Here is a 20,769-nt window from a genome sequence, read left to right as displayed (position 1 = left end):
CTAAGGTAGTATAAAGCTATCATTAATATAAAATACTTAAAGACAATTATATTAAGTAACTATCCCCAAAGTAAAAACTAGGTGAGCTAAAAGAGGAGCTCGTTTTCAGTATTTTTTATGATTTAAATAGTGTTTTGAGTTCTCGTCATAAGTTCACGTCTAAATGTGCCTTTTCTCTGGGGACCAACAATGTCCGCCTGGGAATCTGGATTAATCTTGTTTATGACTACCTCACTCATTTCACTTTTGCTACTGATTCTAGAACCAGAAATTGCTAATATGCCTCTGTGTTTTTTCACTTTTCAGGATTTTATACATTTGTATGTATACTTTTTTCTTTTTGCTTAGGTATTTAGGAAGACAAGGATAAATTCTTCCTATTCCACTTCAAATGTTTTTGACATCTTTTTGTACTATGAAATCTTGTGCCTCTTCGTATTTGTGGTACCTAGGAAATCGAGTTCTTAAAAATAATGCTGTGTAGGAGTCTCTGGGAGAAGAGATTGTGTCCCAGAAGTTCTGTGTGGGTAACTGAGGACAGATTTGCAGATTTCAGCCCAATCTGGTTTATTTTTTTTTAAAGCTGTATCATGGGGGAAATCGTGCTCTGAAAGACTTGAAATTTGAAGGGGAAAAGAATGGGAAATCATCCCTGTCCAGCACCTTCTGCCATCCCACCCCCTCCTGGAGGCTGTATGTGGGCTCCTCACTTAATCTTGGGAGGTGGCTCCCTTGAAGAGCTGCTTTTGGCAGTTCAAAAAAGATAGCACTGCCATCTGGTACTTCTGTGGTATGGCATGACAGTTAAGAGTATGAGAACTGGGGTCGGGGCAACTGGGGTTTTTTAACTCTGCTTGTCCCAGTTATTAGATCCTACAGCAGCAGCTTGGGTCTGAGGGATGGAGAGGTTAAAATACAGCCTCATCACCCACCCTCGGTCTCCATCAGCTTACCTCCCCCTGTTCTTGATATGAACAAATGAACTTCTCTCAAACTTAACACTACTTGGTTTTCCTCTACAGAAATTCTGAAGCAGCCTCCAACAGTGACCTTGAGGAAGTTGAACTTCTCTGAGCCCCAGTCTCTTACTGTAGAGTTTTCAAGAGGATTGAATGAGAAACACTTGATGTGAACCTGACACGGAGTTCAGTAAAGGATAACTATGATCATTGGAACATCACAGAGTTCAAATACAGGTCGCTACGTACCTGTATTTTCTTTCTTTCTCTTCAGGAGGACTTCAGCAGCAAATTAAGATAGCAATTATTTGATTACATTACATCTGGTTGTTTGGAAGAAAACTTGTTTTCCCATATAAGGAAGCAAATTACCAAGGCAAATCACAGACTATAAACAATATGAAAATATAGCTATGATAAAAAGTGTTCCTGCTGTTTTTATATAGAAGAATATGGCTGATATGAGGTATATTTCCAAACATCCTCAAAATAGATTTTCCGTTTACAATTAATTCTTCATGTCAAGATAGAAAGCGCCATTTCAACCAGAGATTTTACCATAGTCTCTTAAGGTCAATGGAGAAAATATACATTATATTGATCTGATAGAATAATATACTAACTGTAGGCTTTATTCACAGTTTAGAAAACAACTGCAAATGTACTAGGTAGAGCACATGTGAAGTTGGTTGGAAAAACTATTTTCCAGGCTTTCTTTTAATAACAATGACTCCCAACTCTTTTGTTGTTACACAAAAATTTACAGTAGTTAATTAAGGTAGTTACCTTTCTTTCTCCGTAAAATACCAAAGATAGAGGCAAAATTAATTTATTTTTGCTCTTTATTTTTTCTAATAATTGCCTTTCTTCAATTCATCCTCCATTTATACTTGTCCTGAGAATGAAACATAAGTCAAATGAAAATAAAAGAAGTAGAACACACAGCTAAGAACCTGACCAAAAATGTAAAAAGAAAATCTTTCGGCATCCCTGGATGGTTCAGCATTTTAGTGCCTGCCTTTGGCCCGAGGCGTGGTCCTGGAGTCCCGGGATCGAGTCCCCTGTCGGGCTCCCTGCATGGAGCCTGCTTCTCTCTCTGCCTGTGTCTCTGCCTCTCTCTCTCTCTGTGTCTCTCATGAATAAATAAATAAAATCTTTAAAACATTTTTTTTCAAAAGATGAAAATTCACCATTTGTTTCGAATGTCTGGGTTAGGGTTTTCCTGGAACTGCCCCAAAGGCCGCCAGAGGAAAAAAAGGAGAAAGGAGAAATGGAATGGTGAAGAATGTCTAACAACCAGTTGCCACTTAAATCAGAATGATGCCACTTTAAAAGATTCTGTATATTGGCTTCTACCTAGGACTTCATTTAAAGCCCGAGATTCAAAGAGAGGAAACTGAAGCATGGAATCACAAGATCCTGCATCTCCCAGGGTACTCTGATTTTATAAATCCAGTCGGCACTCTCCCTGGTGTGAAAGATACACTACAAGCTCCCATCCAGCATTACAGTTTATGGGGCTTCAAAAAGGGATTTGTGTTTATCCATTTGGCCAGTACCTTCACACCATACGTCTGTGATCATGACGCAAGTGGAGGAGATCAGAATAGACCCCACATATGTTGACTGTGTGCTACTCAACCTTATACAATAAGAATGCTAGTGCTGTAGTCCCATTAAAACCCATTTGCGCATTTTGACCATGCACTTCTAAATGACTTAACAACTTTCCAAATGAGCAGATTTAATCTCTCTCTTCTTAAGACATCCTCCTGATGTTCACTCAAGCTAAGATAATATCCGCCTTCATAGCACACATCTATTCAAGCAACATCATTTCTTTATACATGTCATACTATCCAGCTCTCAGTGTCCTATGAGAGTGAATTAAGTCCATTATTTCCTTACACAGCTGAGGTACCTGAGTGTTGGAGAGACTAAGTAACTCGTCAAAGCAAGTTTCCACTCTTGTCTATATCTGTTATCCAATCTCTCAGGATTTACCTTGGGTGCCTTCTGCTTTTTCACCTTCATCCATTTCTACTCTACTAGCCAGAGATTATTATATATGTTTTATTTATATGTGTGTGTGTGTGTGTGTGTGTGTATATATATATATATATATATATATATATATATATATATATATATATAATCAGTTGCCTTCACTATGAGAGGGAATCCTACTATTGTAATTTTACATGGCAGGGTGAAGTGAATAGAGAAAAAATAACTTATTGATGGCCTACACTCTACTAGACTCTAGAGATACAAGAGCACTCCTGCCACCATAAAACTTACAGTCAACTGAGGGAGAGAGAGAAAGTCAAGCAGATAATCACACGTGTGAACAGTGCTATGCTGGAAACACGGTGCTGAATAGAGAATAAGGATGATATCTTCTGCTTCAGCTAGGATTGTAACCAAAGCTTTTCCAAGGAAAACCTGTTCAAGCCTACCTGAAGGACTCAGAAAGGCAAGGAGTGCAAGGAAGAGTGTTTTGGGGAAGGTGATACAAATGCAGAGTCTTGAGATGGCCGACAGACTGGCCTAAAAAAAGAACTGTCAAAAGGCCAGTGTAATGGCGTACCATGGGTGGACAAGTGTCTTCAGAAGGGACAGGGGAGGCAAGATTATGGAAGGAACTAGAAGAACAGATGATATATGCTGTGTTTTTCCTTCCTCCAAGGTAATGAAGTGTGTATAGTAATAATCCAGAGTGAAACCAGTGGACAGCCGCTGGACTTTCGCTGTTTGAGTGGGCAGGATCAGTTCTAATGGCTCCATATTCTCTCAGTTTCTTCTTCTAGGTCCAAAACATGCCGATGTGTAAGTTGAACTAAAAGAGCCTCGAGGTGACATACCTGGCTAATGATGAGACAAGCTAATAAGATGGCTAGACCCTGGCTTAATCCTCACCACACTGCCAAGAGAGGCTTCCTTGTTCCCCTTTTACACATGAGTGTTCTGAGGTGTAAAGAGGGTAAGACACTCACCCAAAGATGCCCTCTGGGGAAGTGACAGGATGAAGGTTTTTACCCAGATAGTTCTGATACCATCAGTTTATCAACCACACCTTCACCATTGTGTATAGAATGCACCCACGGTTGAAAGTAAACATCAAGCAAAACTGGAAGCAAATCTCATTCCCTTTCCATTTCATATTTTCTTTATTTAAAAATGTGGTGGTATGAATTTATTCATTAATTCAACAAATGCCTATGATCACCTCCTGTGTGTTCACACTGGGGAAGTTACTGACATTAAGTTGTACATGGAACTGACAAGGCAAGTCAGGAATCCTGAGTTAAAGTTAAAAGAATAATAATGACATATACCATTTTGAGAATCAGTATAAAAGGAGATTACAGACATAATTGTAAAGTATCTTTAAAATCAATTGCTAGCCGTGTAAGGCTATCATTTAGCTTCTGATTTTGCATATATGCTTTATCAAGACAAAGGTTTCATGGAAAAGAGAACTGAAGAATTTTTTGAGATAGTGGTTCCTAGACTAATTAAAATCATTCAGACAGCTATCACTGGGAAAAAAAATCTAAGGAGATTTCTCTAATGAGAAATGAAATGATTACTGGTGATCTTAAAGTTCTGCTAAGCCATCCTAGGATATAACTTTTATGACTATCAGTCAGCTAGTATCTTAAAATCAACAAATGCATTAAAGATTTAAGCATTTTCTCCTCTCCAAGCATTAAAATAAATTCCAGTTTAATTTCTGACACCCCAAGTTCAGCTTAGGAGCTTCTTCTCTATTTTCATATCAATTTACACTTCCTCATCACACTAGATAGAAACTGCCCATTTACCAGTCTAATTTCTCCCTAAGCCATATGCTCCATGAAAGAATTGACCATATGCTCCTTGTTCACAGGTGAATCCCTGGAACTGCATGAAGTCTCTGGTGCATAGTAGGTGTTCAATAAATATGTCTGGAAGAATTATATGGGCCAACCATTGAAGAGATGGCTAGGAACCTAAGACACACAAAAGCAAAGGGCATACCAAGGTCACAGTGCCTGGCATTTACTCACATAGCCAGAAGGCAGGGAACAGAATTATGTGTAAGTAACTTAGGCTAGACCTAAATCTGCCTGTTAATGAAGGCTGTTCTGATGAACGGATGTCAAGATGTGTTAGACAACGAAATTACACTTCACTATATGCCTTGACTGTGTGGAAGGATGCAGATGAAAGAAGGTTTGAAGGGCCAGCAGTTTCTAATCAATGGTGGCTGTGCACTCTGTGAATCACTTCCCTGACACATTGTGGAAAAGTACTAGAAAACCATCAGCATGAGGATGTTGTGAGTCAGGATATCAGATCTTTGCATACAGATACGATATTTCCTACCCATCTTAATGGACAGACAATCCTACCAAAACAAAGAGAAGTACTTTTTATAAAACAGGTCCTTAGTAAGTGGGAAACAATCAGATCTTTTCAGACAAATATTTTACATTATTGAGCATCCAAATGACTAAAAAGGACCCTTTATGGCATTGAAGGTATCACACGTTATATCATTAGTCATTACTGTTCCATGCCACAGGAGTATCTTCTCCAGAAGAGCCAAGCAAACTGCTCATTTTTTAAAAAATGAAATCCAGCCTATATTTTAAATATTTTTTAAAGATGTATTTATTAGAGAGAGAAAGAGCATGCAAGCAAGGGGAGGAGCAGAGGGAGAGGGATGAGCAGACTGTGCCAAGGGCAGAGCCAGATGCAGGGCTTGATCCCAGAACCCTAAGATCATGCTGAGCTGAAATCAAGAATTGGATACTCAACCGAGTATCCACCCAGGCTCATTTTTTTTAAGATTTTATTTATTTATTTATTTATTTATTTATTTATTTATTTATTCATTCATTCATTCATTCATTCATTCATTCATTCATTCATGAGAGACACACAGAGAGAGGCAGAGAGAGAAGCAGGCTGTCTGTGGGGAGCCTAATGCGGGACTTGATGCCAAGACCCTAGGATCATGACCTGAGCCAAAGGCAGATGCTCGAGTCACTGAGCCAGCCAGGTGCCCCTCCCAGGCTCATTTTTTAATGCACACTTTTCTTACACAAATAGAAACTAACACTTTACTATGACAATGCAGCTCAACAAGTTGTACAGCTCCACACAGGTATCCCTCTATTTAAAGAAAAAAAGACATTTCACCTCACTGGCTAAAAAGCAAATTAAAGAGAACTGAATCCTATTTTCCATTAGAATTCCAGTGCAAATTTGCAGACACATGCCCACAGGAAAGATTTCCACCTGACATAACTGAACGTTTATGCTGTAACACAATGAGCCATGACTCCCAACCAGTGCTTGATGTGCTTTGCATCATGTGCCAGCTCTCCTTCCATGGTTAGGGGATTTTCAGAACTGCAACACTTCCCCAGCTCTCAAGCCTCCCAGTGTTTTTAACTGTACCTTCTGCCCCCACTAACAGCCATATACACCTTGCCCTTTTTCCAGTCCTTAGAATGTCTCTGCTGTTCCAAGGTCCCCTTTACAGGAAAGTCAACATTACCAGAGTTTACCTACCCTTTTCTCTATTTAGATGCCTTGTACTGTTGATCTGGATAGTTTATTGTTTAAAACACAATATACAACAGCTCTATGGCATCTTAAGTGCTCCATCAAGTTATGTATAATGGGTTGCCTTTTATTTTCACCAATGTAATTAATTGACAGTCACATTTAATCAAATATACTCAGAATAAAAGGTCGGTATAAATTGGGATGGAAAAATGGCAAGAGTTTTCCACTTTGGAATGTGACTGATGAATGAAAGTGGAAAGTATCAATTTCTTCCCATGGGCAGCTTTTGAGCAGGTCACATGGCAACAGCCCCACATGAGCGCTGATTTCTTTTTAATGCCATACAACGCAGCTACTTGCAGTATGGAGAAAAATGTCGTTTTCGTTTTTAGAGCAATTTGAATGATCCTATTGTCAGTGGCATGCTCAATAACCATTTTCTGTCACCATGAAGGAGAATATTCTCTAAGTTGAGATTCATAAAATGTTATTCTAATTCTGCAGTGACTGAATATATAATTTAAGTTGTAGTCTTAAATTTCAGTTCTACCTCACATTATCCCACGTTCTGAAAAGCCACACATTGAAAACAAGGTGGAGGGAAAGGCACTATTAATAACTTCCATGATGGAATAGCCAGGGGGAAGAAAAGACTTACTAGAATTTGAAGACCTTTAGGGTGTTTACTTATATGCAAATTCAGATTCAAGTACAACACATGATTTGAATTTCCTTTTTAAAATGACTTTTGGGGGCACCTGGGTGGCTCAGTTGCTTAAGCGTCTGACTCTTGATGTCGTCTCAGGATATGATCTCGAGGTCCTGGGCTCTGCACTCAGCAGAGAGTTTGCTTGAGATTCTCTCTTCCTCTTCTTCTGCCTCCTTCCCTGTTCATGCACTTTCTCTCAGAAAAAAAATTTTCTGGATGTTTTTGTTTGTTTATTTGTTTTAAAATGCATAGTATCAACAGACTGAGCAAAGAGTTCAAGGGGAATATCAGAAAGAATCAGGTGGTTTATTTAAAGAAAGCAACCATGTCTCTACCCAGTATTTCCAGCCACCCTGGTAATTACTGACACTTGCACAGCAATGACTGGGTGCCAGGCACCATTGTAAGCACTTTATATATAGCAACTCATCTGATCCTCATAGCAGCCAAATGAGGTAAGTACTATTGTCCTCACCTCCATTTCACAGATGAGGAAAATGAGGCACAGAGGTAAAATATTTTGTCAGTGATCCCAATAGCTAGGGATTCAACCTCAAGCACTCTGGACCTCAAAACCCAGGCCCTTAACCACCATGTTCTGCTGCCTCTGGCATTAAGGAGCAATCCCTAACATATATGGGAGGAGGAAATAGAACACTTCAGCAGAAGGAGAATTTATGAAGAAACCTGGTTGGTCTCATAACATTCTTTGTATTCTAGTAGAGTTCTCTTCACCGTGGAGCTACTTTCTCAATTTTGGAACACTTTTCTGACTCCTGAGTCCCTCCTGGATTGTTCCATAAACCCTGACTGCACCCGGCTTTGATTTGCTCCTGCTTGGGTGAACCAACTAAAAGGAGACCACAGGGAACTTTGCTTCTGCTAAGTGTTTTTCTCAGTCCCCTTGAGCTCAAATCTCGGTGCAGTTGCTAAGTGCAAATGAGTCTTTCGGTAAGATCTCCAATTTGTATGTAAAGTGCTTATCCCAATGCCTGAAGCACTCAATGGAAATTTGGAAAAACTGTTATTATTATTTAAAGTGCCATCACTCCATCACTGCTCTCTTGTTCTTCTGTTAAGACATAATGCAATAGTGTATGCAAGACAGTGGCATCTATGACCATAATTGAACTCTGCAGTAGGCGTTTATTTCTCATTTTTCTGGAAAATATTTATGGAGCACCTACATTTATTCCACATACTGTGCCAGGTATTGTGATGACCATGATAGACACAGTTACTATCTTGACAGGGTTTACAGAAAATGTAAAAGACACAGTTAAATAATCAAGTATAATATTATTTGTGCCATGGTAAAGGAAGATAGAACCCTCTGGGTCAAAGATAAGGAGTGCCTAACCAGATGCAGTGGGCTAGGAAAGGCTTCCCAGAAAAGGGAATCTCCAGATTGGAACCTGAAGATTTAGTTCATCAAAGCCGGTGGAAGCAGAGTCTCAGACAAAGAACATCACACACAAAACCGAAGAAGCAAGTACATAAGAGCATTCAGAAACTGAAAGAAATTGAGTATAGCTGAGGTTAAAAATGCAAAGGGCAGGATGACAAGAGAAGGTTCTGGGGAAGGAAAGAGAGGTCATCTCATGAGGGGCTGTGTAAGGATTTCTGGTAAGAAGTTTGCATTTAACTCTAAGAGCAGTTGCAAGGCAATGAAGAACTTAAAGCAGGAGTGACATAGTCAAGCTTGAATTTTAGAAATCTCACCATTTTTTTTCAGCAGGGAGGACAGATCCAAAGGGGATAACACTGAATTTGGAGTAGAGAGGACAATTTAAGTTTCTTTGCAGGAGTCTAGAAAAGTGTTGGGAGAGGTCATCAAGAAGAAAGAGCCACTGGTTGACCAGTGAGCTGGACCCAGGCAAATCAGAGGCTCCTCAACCCTTCCCTGTCTTTGGAATATGCTTTCTGCTTGCCTTCCCTGCTCCCAGAAGCCGCTCCAAGGACACAGCCTGAGATAGTGATATGGTGTTGCGACCATCTGGATGGTTTATGTCACTGAACCCCATTAAGGCCACTATGTAAACTTTTAAGATTTGGCAGATGGATGCAGAATCTATTTGTCTTGTGGCAGCCCCAAATCAGCCTTGTAAGTACATTCTCCTGCTTATGAAGCCTGCTAGCTGCCAATCTAGAGAGATCTGCCTTTCTTCAGTCTCTTCCTGCCCTCTGCAAACAAAGCTTGGTTTCAGATTTCACTTGGGAAGCTTCCAGGGTTTCGAGGCAACAAAAAGCAGTGCTGGTGGTGTGGGCCAGGGTAGCATCAGTGATGGAAAGAAATGGATGGACTTGAGAGAAATGAAGAACTGGTAGGACTCATCATAGGTTGGGAAGAAGGAAGTCAGGGATGCCACCCAGGTTTCATTCTTCCCTGAGGACATGAGTGACTGACGACAGCAATTACTGTGAACACAAGTAAGACAGGAGGTTTAGGGAATACAGATGATGAGTTCAGTGCAGTTGAACACAGTTGAAAGAATCCAAGAATATAAAATTTGAATAGCCAGGAGGGAAACTTTCCCACACAAAATGAATCTTCTTCCCAGTGTATAGGACCTGCTGCACATCTCAGCAGGCTCACTATACCCTTGATGTTAGCCCATTTTAATAATAAGAACAGCAAGGGAGGGGCTCCTGGGTGGCACAGTTGGTTAAGCATCCATTCTTGATTTTGGCTCAAGTCCTGATCTTAGGGTTGTGAGGTCAAGCCCTGTGTTGGGCTCTGTGCTCAGCACAGAGACTGCTTAAGGTTCTCTCTCCCTCTTCCTCTGCTCCTCCTCCCCTTCCTCCTCCCTCTCAAATTAATAAACAGATCTTAAAAAAAAAAAAACAGCAAGGGAATATTAAATAGTTCTTGAGTGCCTGGAAATAAAAATAGGGGTTTCTTGTATTGCCTTCCAAAGCAAATTAAAAATTAAAAATGGACTTGCCTTGGGTGAACTAGATAAAAATAATTAAGAATACACTTATCATGATGAACACTGAGTAATATTAAATTGTTGAATCATTGTAAACTTGAAACTAATATAATACTATATGTTTATTATGCTTCAATATTTTAAAAAATGGACTTGCCATCACTTACAAAGATTTCTTGCCAGAAATACTGAACATGAATCCAGTCGAGTCTCTAAAATCTAAAGTCTAGATCATACAAATTCAAAAATATAGGGTTCAGGAAAAAGAATGTCTTAATGAAATCACAAAAATCATAGAGATGCATCAGTAAAACCCAGAAAGCTAGATATTGAACATGGCAAACAATTTGGTTTCTTCAAACAAATAAATTGACTTTAAAAAAAAGGAAGGTCAGAGGGAGGAGGAAAGGGAGGGAGGAAGGGAAGAAAGACGGAAAGAAAGAAAGAGAAAGAGGAAAGGAGGGTGGGAAGGAGAGATTAAGAGAGATTTAGTATATACATTTTGCTACTTTGTTGCATATGGGATAATGCAATATCTTTAAAATTTTGAAGAAGCAGCAGTAATCAAAGATAATGGATAGGCCTTACTTGAACCTTGATTTAAGAAGCCAACTTTAGGAAAATACTGTAACAAAATCAAAGAAGTTTTAACATCAATTAGATATTAGATGATAGTCAAGAATTACTAATTTTATGTGTGATAATAGTATTGTGTTATATTTTATTTGAATCTGTTTCATTTTAGAAACATACAGCATTGTATTTGTGGATGAATGAAATGACTGATGTCTGAAATTTGCTTCAAAATAATGTAGTGCAGACAGAAGGGGAAGTAGGTAGAAATATATATAAAACAAGATTGCTCTTGTAATGTTAATTGTAATTATTGGAACTGGGTGTCTACATTTGGATGCACTTGAAAATTTCTGTATGAAGTTTTTTTTTTTCATTGACTTGCCAAGAAATGCACTATTTGAGGAAAGCCATAGGAAAAAAAAACAAAGAAAAAGAGCAACAGTCAGTTAGATGCAGAAACTGAGCATCCATGTATCCATTTCTGAAGAACTTTCTTTTATACATTGGATGTTCACTCTCTCCTGTGCAGTCACTCCTCTCCATTGTGCATGCTTGCAGAGGTTCCAAATGGAGCTTTGTGCCATATTCTCAGCAATTTCCTTTTCTCATTTGTTTGATAAGACCTAAACCTCATTAGATTGTCAGGGACATTTGGTCTTCTCTTTCCAGTTGTATATATATATATTTTTTGACATATTGAGGCACTTAAGGGCAATCTCAGAGATCTCCCCATCCTGCCCACATACTGACACTTCTCTTGCTGTGAAATTTGTTCAGTGATGTCCAAGACCTAGGAAGAAAGTAGCTGAATTGCACAAGGGACTGGGCTCAGATAACATATCTTATTCAGCATGAAAGTGAAAATAGTGTAATAAAATATTTTACTAGCACGATTATGTCACTCTTATATTGAGCCCATTGCTCAGAGCACAGCACTTTAAAGAGCTAAAAGGAAATTACATCCATACGCCTGTCCTTTGTCATGAGTATTACCATTCCGTATCTGCCCAAGCATGCGTCCAGTTCAGCTTCATGATGAAACCTTATATTTAAATTGTGTTACATTTTTAAATATAAATTAAGAAAGCTTATATCTTAAGAACACTCTTTTGGAAAAAAAAAAAAGAACACTCTTTTTGGGATACTAAGTTACCTGTTCTACAACTATCAGAAGGTTTCTTATGTACCAAAACCCCTGAGAAAAGTACACTATGCCTTAAAAGTATTCTAAATGTATGGCAGAAGAGAATTTTTACTGACAATGGCAAGAAAGAACTCAAAAGCAGAAATGACTAAAACAGGACTAGGAGAGTCTCTAAGATGGAGAAGACAGAAGAACAACACAGAAAGAGGAGAGGTAGATGGTGGTAAAGACCAAACCTTCACAGTTCTGACTACATTGCTCTGTCGCTTCTTTTTGAATGTACCAACATCATATTTCTATGAGCAATAAAAATAGAAATTATCATTGCTATCTTTTTAGTAACCAATAGGAAAAGATCTAGAATCATTTCAGGATGGCTGCATTTCTACCTGTTAAGAACACACTGTCCCCCTCTCCCTTTACTGAAGCTTCTAAAGTCAATGTTGGGTAAGTTATTGGCTGGCAGCAGCCACAACCACATACTTCTTCCCAATACAAGGTCATGCAGTTGAATTCTGAGAACTCATTTTCTGATAGATTTTTCTCCAACACCCCATCTCAATCAACAACCCTGAAATACTGTGTACTATTTTAAAAAGGAAACCTCATTTAAACTGGAATCCAGATTCTAGAAGGGGAAACTCTTACACCCTACCATGTATCATCAACTGCAGGCTCAGAAGGAAGAGAAGACCTTGCAAGTCCATACTGCTTTACCACCCCCCAGGAGGGCAAAAGGTTGGCTACTCTCCTGGCAATAGCCCAGCCAAAAAGAGACTATCACAACTGAGCCAATGAAAAGCCACTATACTGCAAACTCCCAGTTTACTCCAATGGGCTTCTGTTTATAACAGCCCTTCTAGATGCTACCCTCCTCCTCTTCCATAAAAGAGAATTTCTCTGCTTTGTTCTCCAACTTGCCTATGGTTTTGCCTTCGTTTGCTTATCCTGAATTGCAATTTTCTACTATTTCCAAATAAACCTAGTTTTGCTGGTAAAATAACTAGCAGCTTCATTTTTAAGGTTAACAGTATATAAAGCAGTTTAGAGAGTTTTGTGGAAACAACCTTTAAATTTAAGGAAATGAAGTAAAGAGAAGATGAAAATGCACCGACAAGCAGCAATTTGTTGAAAAGGCGATGAGTCGGTGTCTCTACTATAATTCACAGAACTCAGAGGGGATGTTTTTGGAGTATGCATCCTATGAATTAAACTCCCTACTTGTCAAGTTATCACAGTAAAATTAGAGGCAAATTCCTTTGATTTTGAGTATTTCGGGCATTTGTCTGAAGTAACTCACTCATGAGCAGGATTTTAAAAATGTGTATAGTTCTCTCCAACCAAGAATAGTCTTCTTAATCTCGAGCATTGGAAGATGGCTCTAACGAACAGATTCATTTATTTTCTGCACCTGTGATTTTGTTCCTCAGTGGCATGAATAGCCATTGAGTATCTGGTTCAAAATCAGGACTTCTCTTTTCTAAATTACTCAGCTCCCAATACATTTACAGGTGAGTCAAGGAGGCATTATCTAATGTTTATGATATTGCCTTCCTGTAATGCCTGAAGAGAAAAAAGAGGTAATTATTTAGCTAGTGGGGTGGTAGAAAAGGAAAGGTACATTCTCATAGTTTTTTTTTTAAGATTTTATTTATTTATTCATGAGAGACACAGAGAGAGAGAGAGAGGCAGAGACACAGGCAGAGGGAGAAGCAGGCTCCATGCAGAGAGCCCGATGTGGGACTAGATGCCGGGTCTCCAGGATCAGACTCTGGGCTACAGATGGCACTAAACCGCTGAGCTACCCGGGCTGCCCCACATTCCCATTGTTTTAAATTAAAACAAAGGACATATCTAAAATGCTTTGTGAGGCAATCCTGGCTAGTTATCTCTCTCTCTCTCTCTCTCTCTTTAAAGATGTATTTATTTGAGAGAGAGAGAGAGCAGAAGAAGGGGCAGAGGGAGAGAATATCCAAGCAGACTCCCACTGTGTACAGAGCCCAATGTGGGGCTCACTCGATCCCATGATCTATGAGATCAGGACGTGAGCCGAAACCAAGAGTTGGACACCTAACTGACGGAACCACCCAGGCACCCCTACATATATTTTTTCTTTTCTTTTTATGCCAGATGTTTCTTTATGATACATCAATCACATTTTCCTGGTTGCTGATAAGTGAATCATAATCCATACCATCTCACATATCATATTTTGGTGTGTAAGTAATGTAGACACATTTCTTATCACCTTCTTAAACACATATGAACACCTGTTGACTTTAATTGTTCATAGTTCTACATTAACCATACAGTCTACCTGATTTTCACCATCAATTCTAGGTCTATATTAAGATTAAAAGCAAGAATCTAATCTGTTAATGATTGACAGGGAGATTTTGGTCTCTCAATTTCACCTTGGAAAACTTGGAAGAAAATGAGGCAAACACGGGAAGAAAGGAGTCTCCCCTCATGACTGTCAGCCAACCTATGAATGTATTCATTTCTCATTGTTCATTTTTTACTGTGATATGGATCCAGGCAAAATGACTTTGCAATATCCCCACACTATTAGAAGAGTCTGATTGCTTGGAGTTAATTCCTTGGATCTAAGGAGTTTGTATATACAATATAATTTTTCCAACTAAGGAGGAAGTTGAATTTCTTTTTGAAGGGCATCTTTTTTTGTTTGCTGGTTGGCTGGTAGTTGTTTTGTTTGTTTGTTTTGTTTTGTTTGTTTTTTAATATAATGATGTGGAGATGCTCCTGGGGACACATGCGGCCCCTTCCAACCTTGAAGTGGTGTACCCAAGTGCTCTGCTTGCACAGTGCACATCGGGGCTCCATGCTGGGCAGTGCTATGTAGGGCTGGGCAGGGCTGGGCAGGGCTGGGCAGGGCCGGGCAGGGCTAGTGCTGGATGAAGAGCATCTTTGCAGAGTCAACTCCCTGCTTTAGAGCACCTCCCATAGTTTCGGCCCATTAACCCGAGCACAACAGCTTGATAAATTAATGCTTATATAGGCACAGTTGGCAGCTTCTAATTAAATAATTATGGTTAAATGTCTGCACAGAAGCTGTTATGCACCCTAGAAAGCCAGCTGTCAGCTTTATTGGTCCTAAGACAGATGAAGAGTTAATACTTAGCTTGGGATGTTAGGTACAAAGGGAAGTATATCACATAAAATATATATGCTGTGCAATATGAAGTTGCATTGTTTATGCTAGCCTGTCCATGAGTGATGGAGAGCAAACTGCTCCTCAGCAACCTCTCAGCAACTCAACAAAGAAGGAAGCAATTATATGATCAGCAGAGCAGAACCTGTTCAGAGCAATATAAAGAGGACATGGTGTTAGACGGATGAGTCTTTGATGAACACACAAATGTCAGTGAGCTAACAGGCAAATACATTTCAGGTTTGGGGTCTCATTTAGATGAGTAAGTGACAGAAATCTAATGTCTTTTTTGTGGGGATTATGGCTGGTATGTTTTCATTTACTTGTCTAAAGCCTCGCAAAGTGCTATATTCAAATATTAGAAATTGCAGAACCAGGTAAATATCACAAACCTAGATTTGAACTCTTTCTAAGATGCATTTTTCCAAAAACTTAGGAACAGATATTTGTTCTACAGAATTACAGATAATGTCAGATTCCTTCACAGAAGGCTAAAAAGCTACAGTCTTATCTCTACACCCAAAGAAAGAAAAGCAGTATCTGGTGACTAAGCTCCAGCATCGAGGAAGATATAGATTATAGATAAAGGCCATTGATAGGGTTGTTGGACCAAATAATGCTTATTATTATACATCAATATGTTCCTGAACTGATAGCTGACTTCATTTTGCTCCACAGGCTGTCCTTTCCACACAATCCATGTGTCCTCACTTCTAAAAATCTAATGTGTGATAAACCCAGCACAGAGCAACTCAGCTTGCCACTGGCTTCTTTATCATGTTCCCAGCACCATCTCCACATGGAGAAACACAACCGTTGGCAAAAATCAGTCCAAGAAATTCAGTCATACCTTTATGTTTTAAAAAACTTAGACATTTTAATCCTCCAAACTTATGGATTTGCCTTAAAATAAGAATAGAGGAAACTGAATGCTAATAGAAACATTTCTTAGGGAATTCATTTCACCCCATTCCCAGGCCCCAGTGAAAATCTACTGTTAAATCAAGCACTAAACTTTACAGACTGATTCACTATTCTCCCTTTAGAAATCAACAGTTTACGGTTTATTTAGAATGATGCCATTTCATAAAACAAAGCAATCTGTAGCAGAAGTCGTCACTTAAGCCAATGCATTGACCTCTAAGAAAGGCTTACTTAGAAAGCTTCAGAACAATTGTTTCCACTCATTTTCCCCCCTCTAGTTCCCTTTTATGTCAGTAATTCTATCACCTCAGGTGTTTGAAGATATTTGCTTGTGATTGACAGTTCTCAAAGAGCTATTTCCTTTTAGATGGGTGTTAAATGAAGTTTATTTTAATTAAGTCTGCAGTGCAACTCCAGTCTCAGTATAAAATGCTAAAGACTCAAACAGCAAATCTGTAAAGCCTATAAAAGCAAATTTCAGACTTAGTGGGGGAGCCAGGGGGTCTTTTGTCAGTCTATACTGCCATCTATCTAGCCGAGACCACGTCATTCTGTGCAACAGCCATTTGTGTTCTCAGAGCCTCAGTGAAAGCAAGTCTGGAGCAACCAGCTTAACAGATCCCAAAGTTCACACAAAAGATTGGACAGCACCACTTTATCCTCTCTGAGTCTGCCAACCTCCCGTGGACCAAGAGCCAAGTTCGAACCATCATCTTCTCTTCACAATTCGATACTTGAGATATCTGCTTCCATTCCCCGTATATCTAAACCAGTATCATTTGCATAGGCCGTTGAATGTTCTCTAACGTCGTTGATAAAACAGATAAAAGTTGCCTTAGATATGACATGAGACTTCAATTAGAACCTCTAATACTCTAGCTATACCTCATGAGTTTAAAATAAAAATCCCAGACTGTATTCCTTAGACACTGACTGGACATGCAGACCACAAACATCTGTAAGGAGAATTGATACAGATGAAAAACAATAAGAACCCTTTGTACTTACGGTAGAAGACATATTCAGTATAGCTTGACCAGATCTTATCATCTGTATATTGGTTGACAAAAGATGCTGTTACAGAGGAGTTGCAGGCTACCATGTGGAATCCACACTCTGACAACATATCAAAAGCCCTTTCCAGATGCTTGAATTTGAGATAAAATCTGGAGGTGTATCGTTCTGGGGCTCGGTCAGGGTCTCTGCTCTCATTCAAAGTTTCTCCAAAGACCTCTTTTGCCAAGGAAATCCTTCCACAAACCAAAATCCGGGGAACTCTCCGAAACTTGGCATCTGCCTGCCCCTCTCTGCCCATGGTACAGGACCCCCTGTAGCCCACCGTAATGAAGCCCCATTTGCGGTCCGCAGGGAGCACTGAGGAAGGAGGGCAGATTCTCGTGTCGCTTCCTTGGGAGGCATCTTCAAAGTCACTATGGCAGAATTCGTCCGGGCTTTGCTTGATTTCATCAGGGGTCAGGAGTTTGACCAAGTCCGGGAGCTGGAAGTACTCAGCCTCCCTTTTCAGTCTTCCCCTTTCTGGGAAGTGATCAGGCAAGACCACCTGCCTGTCCCTGAGATAGTCCAGAATGTAACGGAACAAGAATCCATCTCTGTCAATGAAAAACCTTCCTTTGGAGTCCTTGGCTAGATCGTTAGCCGTGTCTCTCTTTGGGGAAAACATTTTCCACAGGAGGGAATGAGGGATGCTTATTAATGTGGAATGGCGGGTGAAATAAACCTGACCCCCAACATTCAGCTCCATGACCTCAGGGAAGGAGTTGGGAACTGCAGCCCCTTGTTCTCGAGAATAATAACGACTACAGTTTCCACTCAAAGCCATTGTCCCTTTCTTCTTGTTCTTCTCCTATTTTGATTTGAAGGTGCAATCCAATGGAGTCACAGCCTTATCCTTTGCATCAACTTGTCAAAGAGGAAGAAGGATGCTAACTTGTTAAAAAACGACCTTCTCTTACCCCAGTTTTTTTTTTTTCCCCCAAGAAAGCAAAATTTAGAAGAGTCCACAGGTGAAGTGATGCTGCAAAAGTAGTTTAAACCCTGGCTGGTGGTGAGCTATTACTTCATAGAATATCATCAACTCATCTCCATCCGATCTGCCCCAAGCTCAGTAGGCAAGGCAGGCCAAGTCCCCAGTTACTCAGAGGTCTGTCTGAAGGAAAAGAGAGAAAATTATTTCCTCAAACCCAGCATGAGTCAGAAAAAGAGACACCACTGGAGAGAGGAGAGGGAGGGAGAGAGGGAGAGGAGGGAGGGAGGGAGGGAGGATGGGAGGGAGGGAGGGAGGGAGAGATTATTTTACATAAGCAGCCCTGGAACTACTGATTTCAGCCATTCTTCAACTAAATTGTAGCTTCTCTCAAGCTATTTCGTGTCTACATGTTTATCCATATGCCTCTGTCTCCGGCAATTAGTATCAAAAATATTTCTATTTGTATTCCTGCTTTAAAAAGGAATAGAAGATTTTCAACTTCTAAAGCTGATTTTTTCTCTCTCTCTCTCCAAGCTGGACAGGAAAACAATAAGTCTCAGAACTTACCTTAGTGAGTGCCGGAAACCCAGTTCCTGTGAAGAAATACCCATTTGCAAAGCAATCAGAATCCACAGCCACAGAGTCTGGAGCTTGTCAAATCCCAAAGAGGTAAAGGACAGAGGTATCAATGAGAAGTGCCAGAGAGATGTGCTCTTAGGAAATAATAATCATACATATAAATATTTATATAAATGTATATTTGTATGTGCGCATATAGGAATGTGTTCACTCCCAATCTCAAGTTGAAACAAGTCACAAAAAAAGTTAAAGCGTGGGGAGAGGTGTCTGGGTGGAAGGAGCCAGGCAGAAAAAATACCCAACCAAAGCTTCTCCAGTAAAAAGGGAGAGAGAGAGAGGAAAAAAGAAAAAAAAAAAAAAAAGGAAAAAAAAAATCAAACCTTTAGAAAGAATCCTTAAAACAGAAGAGAGTTGGAAGAGGTCCTGGGACTTAGCAGCTTTTCAGAAAGCCCAGAAGCAGAGAGACGGGCAGAGGCGCCCTGCGGGGGTCCCAGGCAGCCGCCCCCCCTGCCGGCCCGGGCCGCGGACTCCCATGTTCCCAGGCAGGTGGGGGCCGCCGGCAGCCGCAGCGGCGAGGCCGGGCCGGGCCGGCCGGGCCGGGGCCGGGGCGCGGGCTCCTCCGGCGGGCGGCGGGGCTGGGCGGCTCCGCGGCTCCCCGAGCGCACCGGAGGCTGTTGTGTCGGCGGCGCAGGCGGGACACCGTCCAGGGAAATGCCTATTACATCATCTTAAAGGAATACGGCTTGGGGAGCGCGGGAGCGCGGCGGGGCGCGGGGGAGCGCGGGGGAGCGCGGCGGGGCGCGGCGGGGCGCGGGCAGCTCGGGCCGCGTGGTCCGCGCCGGCAGGTCCCGGGGCCGCCCGGGGCGCCGCGCACCGGCCGCCGCTCGCGCCTCGCGCCTCGCGCCTCGCGCTGCGCCCTGCTCCCGGCCCGGTCCTGCGCCGTCCTGCTCCCCCCGCCCTCCGCGTCCTGCCCGAGCCCCGAGGCGGCCCCGGCGCCCTCCTCGCCGCTCGCCCCCGCCTCCGCCCCTCCGCCGCCGCCGCCACTCCCCAGAAGCGACCCCCAACCCCGCGGCGACAGAAACGCAGGGACTTTGCCTCTGAGAATCTACAAACCGACCCTTTGCACATGCTCTGAATCTCCGCTGAAGGGCGAATTCCCCTCTGTTGCTTTTTTTTTTTTTTTTTTTTTTCAAAAAAAGAGAGAAGAAGGAGGCACAGCGGACGACCCCCGTGTACTAAACCCTGCTCTCCCTCGGATGCCCTCAGTTCTCCCCTCTCCTCCATCCCTCCGCCACCCTACCCCCAGCAAACGAATAAATGAACGCAGCCTCTCCGGAATCAGTGATGCGCTTTCCAAAGAATACAGGAGGCCCCGATACCCTCGGAAAGCCCAGAGCTGACATCAGTAGGTCATTATCTTAGCTTACCTGTAAGACGTGGTTACCTGCAACCTTTTCCTGGGGCTGTGTCTCTACTGAGCATCTCTTTGGACATCCCCCAGCCCCCCCCCCAGCTCATCCCAAGAGGACTCCGGTGGAAGACACGCCCGGCTAAGAGACATTTTACTCCTGTCCCAGAGGGCTTCCTTAAGTGCATCATTAGAGTTTCAGGAAGGCATTTCCAGGGCAACCTAATCCACTAACAAAGTGCTTCCAGTTGATCCTGCCAGTCAATAACGGTCCTGCCAACAGCTTACAGTAAGTGGACCATTTCTCCTTTAAAATGCCAGTGTCTTAGGACTCACACTCCTCATCAGAATATAGTATTTCATCTATGAATAATACATGTGAGGCACACTCCATCCCAAATAATTGCTATTTAAAAAAAAAAAAATGAAGGCCAAAGATGGACATGAAAGTATGAATTAGATACATTTTAAGGGATCGTGTGTTCATTGCCAACTCTTGCCCCCAAGAATTAGCTTAAAGATAGACTCAGCCGCAGGAGAAATTAATTTCCAGTTTAACAATCTTTTCTTTCAATAACTATTAGGTTACTGAACGCATTCGGAGTATTAGCTAACATTCCAACACCTGATTATATTTGGCTTTGTTTCTTTAACTAATGTATTAACCTGTTCTGGCCTCAATCATTGGGATTTTAATGCTGGACCAATCAAGGGAATGTTTATTATTTGGTGCACTTGTATCGCCATCTAGTGTCTACAAGCTATCAATGCAGATCTGTAACTGACAGCCAAAAGTTAGGGTTTTTTCTTTTTTGG

General features: G+C 41.2%; 1 protein-coding gene across 3 annotated transcripts in view; it reads right to left on the bottom strand.

Annotated features, from left to right (window-relative positions):
* Positions 1–20,275, bottom strand: part of KCTD16 (potassium channel tetramerization domain containing 16) — a 256,094-nt gene extending 235,819 nt beyond the window's left edge. The window contains exons 1-2 of one of the 3 annotated variants that reach the window (XM_072749894.1): positions 19,973–20,275; positions 16,988–18,146 (exon numbers count right to left, since the gene is read on the bottom strand). In XM_072749894.1, coding sequence (XP_072605995.1) covers positions 16,988–17,819 — 832 coding nt within the window. In that variant the 5' untranslated portion in view covers positions 17,820–18,146; positions 19,973–20,275. Of the gene's footprint in view, positions 1–16,987; positions 18,147–18,533; positions 19,246–19,972 lie in introns of those variants that run through there. The other 2 variants (XM_026018410.2, XM_072749896.1) reach the window with 2 other exon arrangements.
* Between the last annotated feature and the right edge of the window lie 494 nt (positions 20,276–20,769).

This window comes from Vulpes vulpes, chromosome 2 (genome assembly GCF_048418805.1).
Source record: "Vulpes vulpes isolate BD-2025 chromosome 2, VulVul3, whole genome shotgun sequence".
Classification (NCBI taxonomy): domain Eukaryota; kingdom Metazoa; phylum Chordata; class Mammalia; order Carnivora; family Canidae; genus Vulpes; species Vulpes vulpes.
Note: the sequence above shows the minus strand (reverse complement) of the source record. Positions and strands in the feature narration are given on the sequence as shown.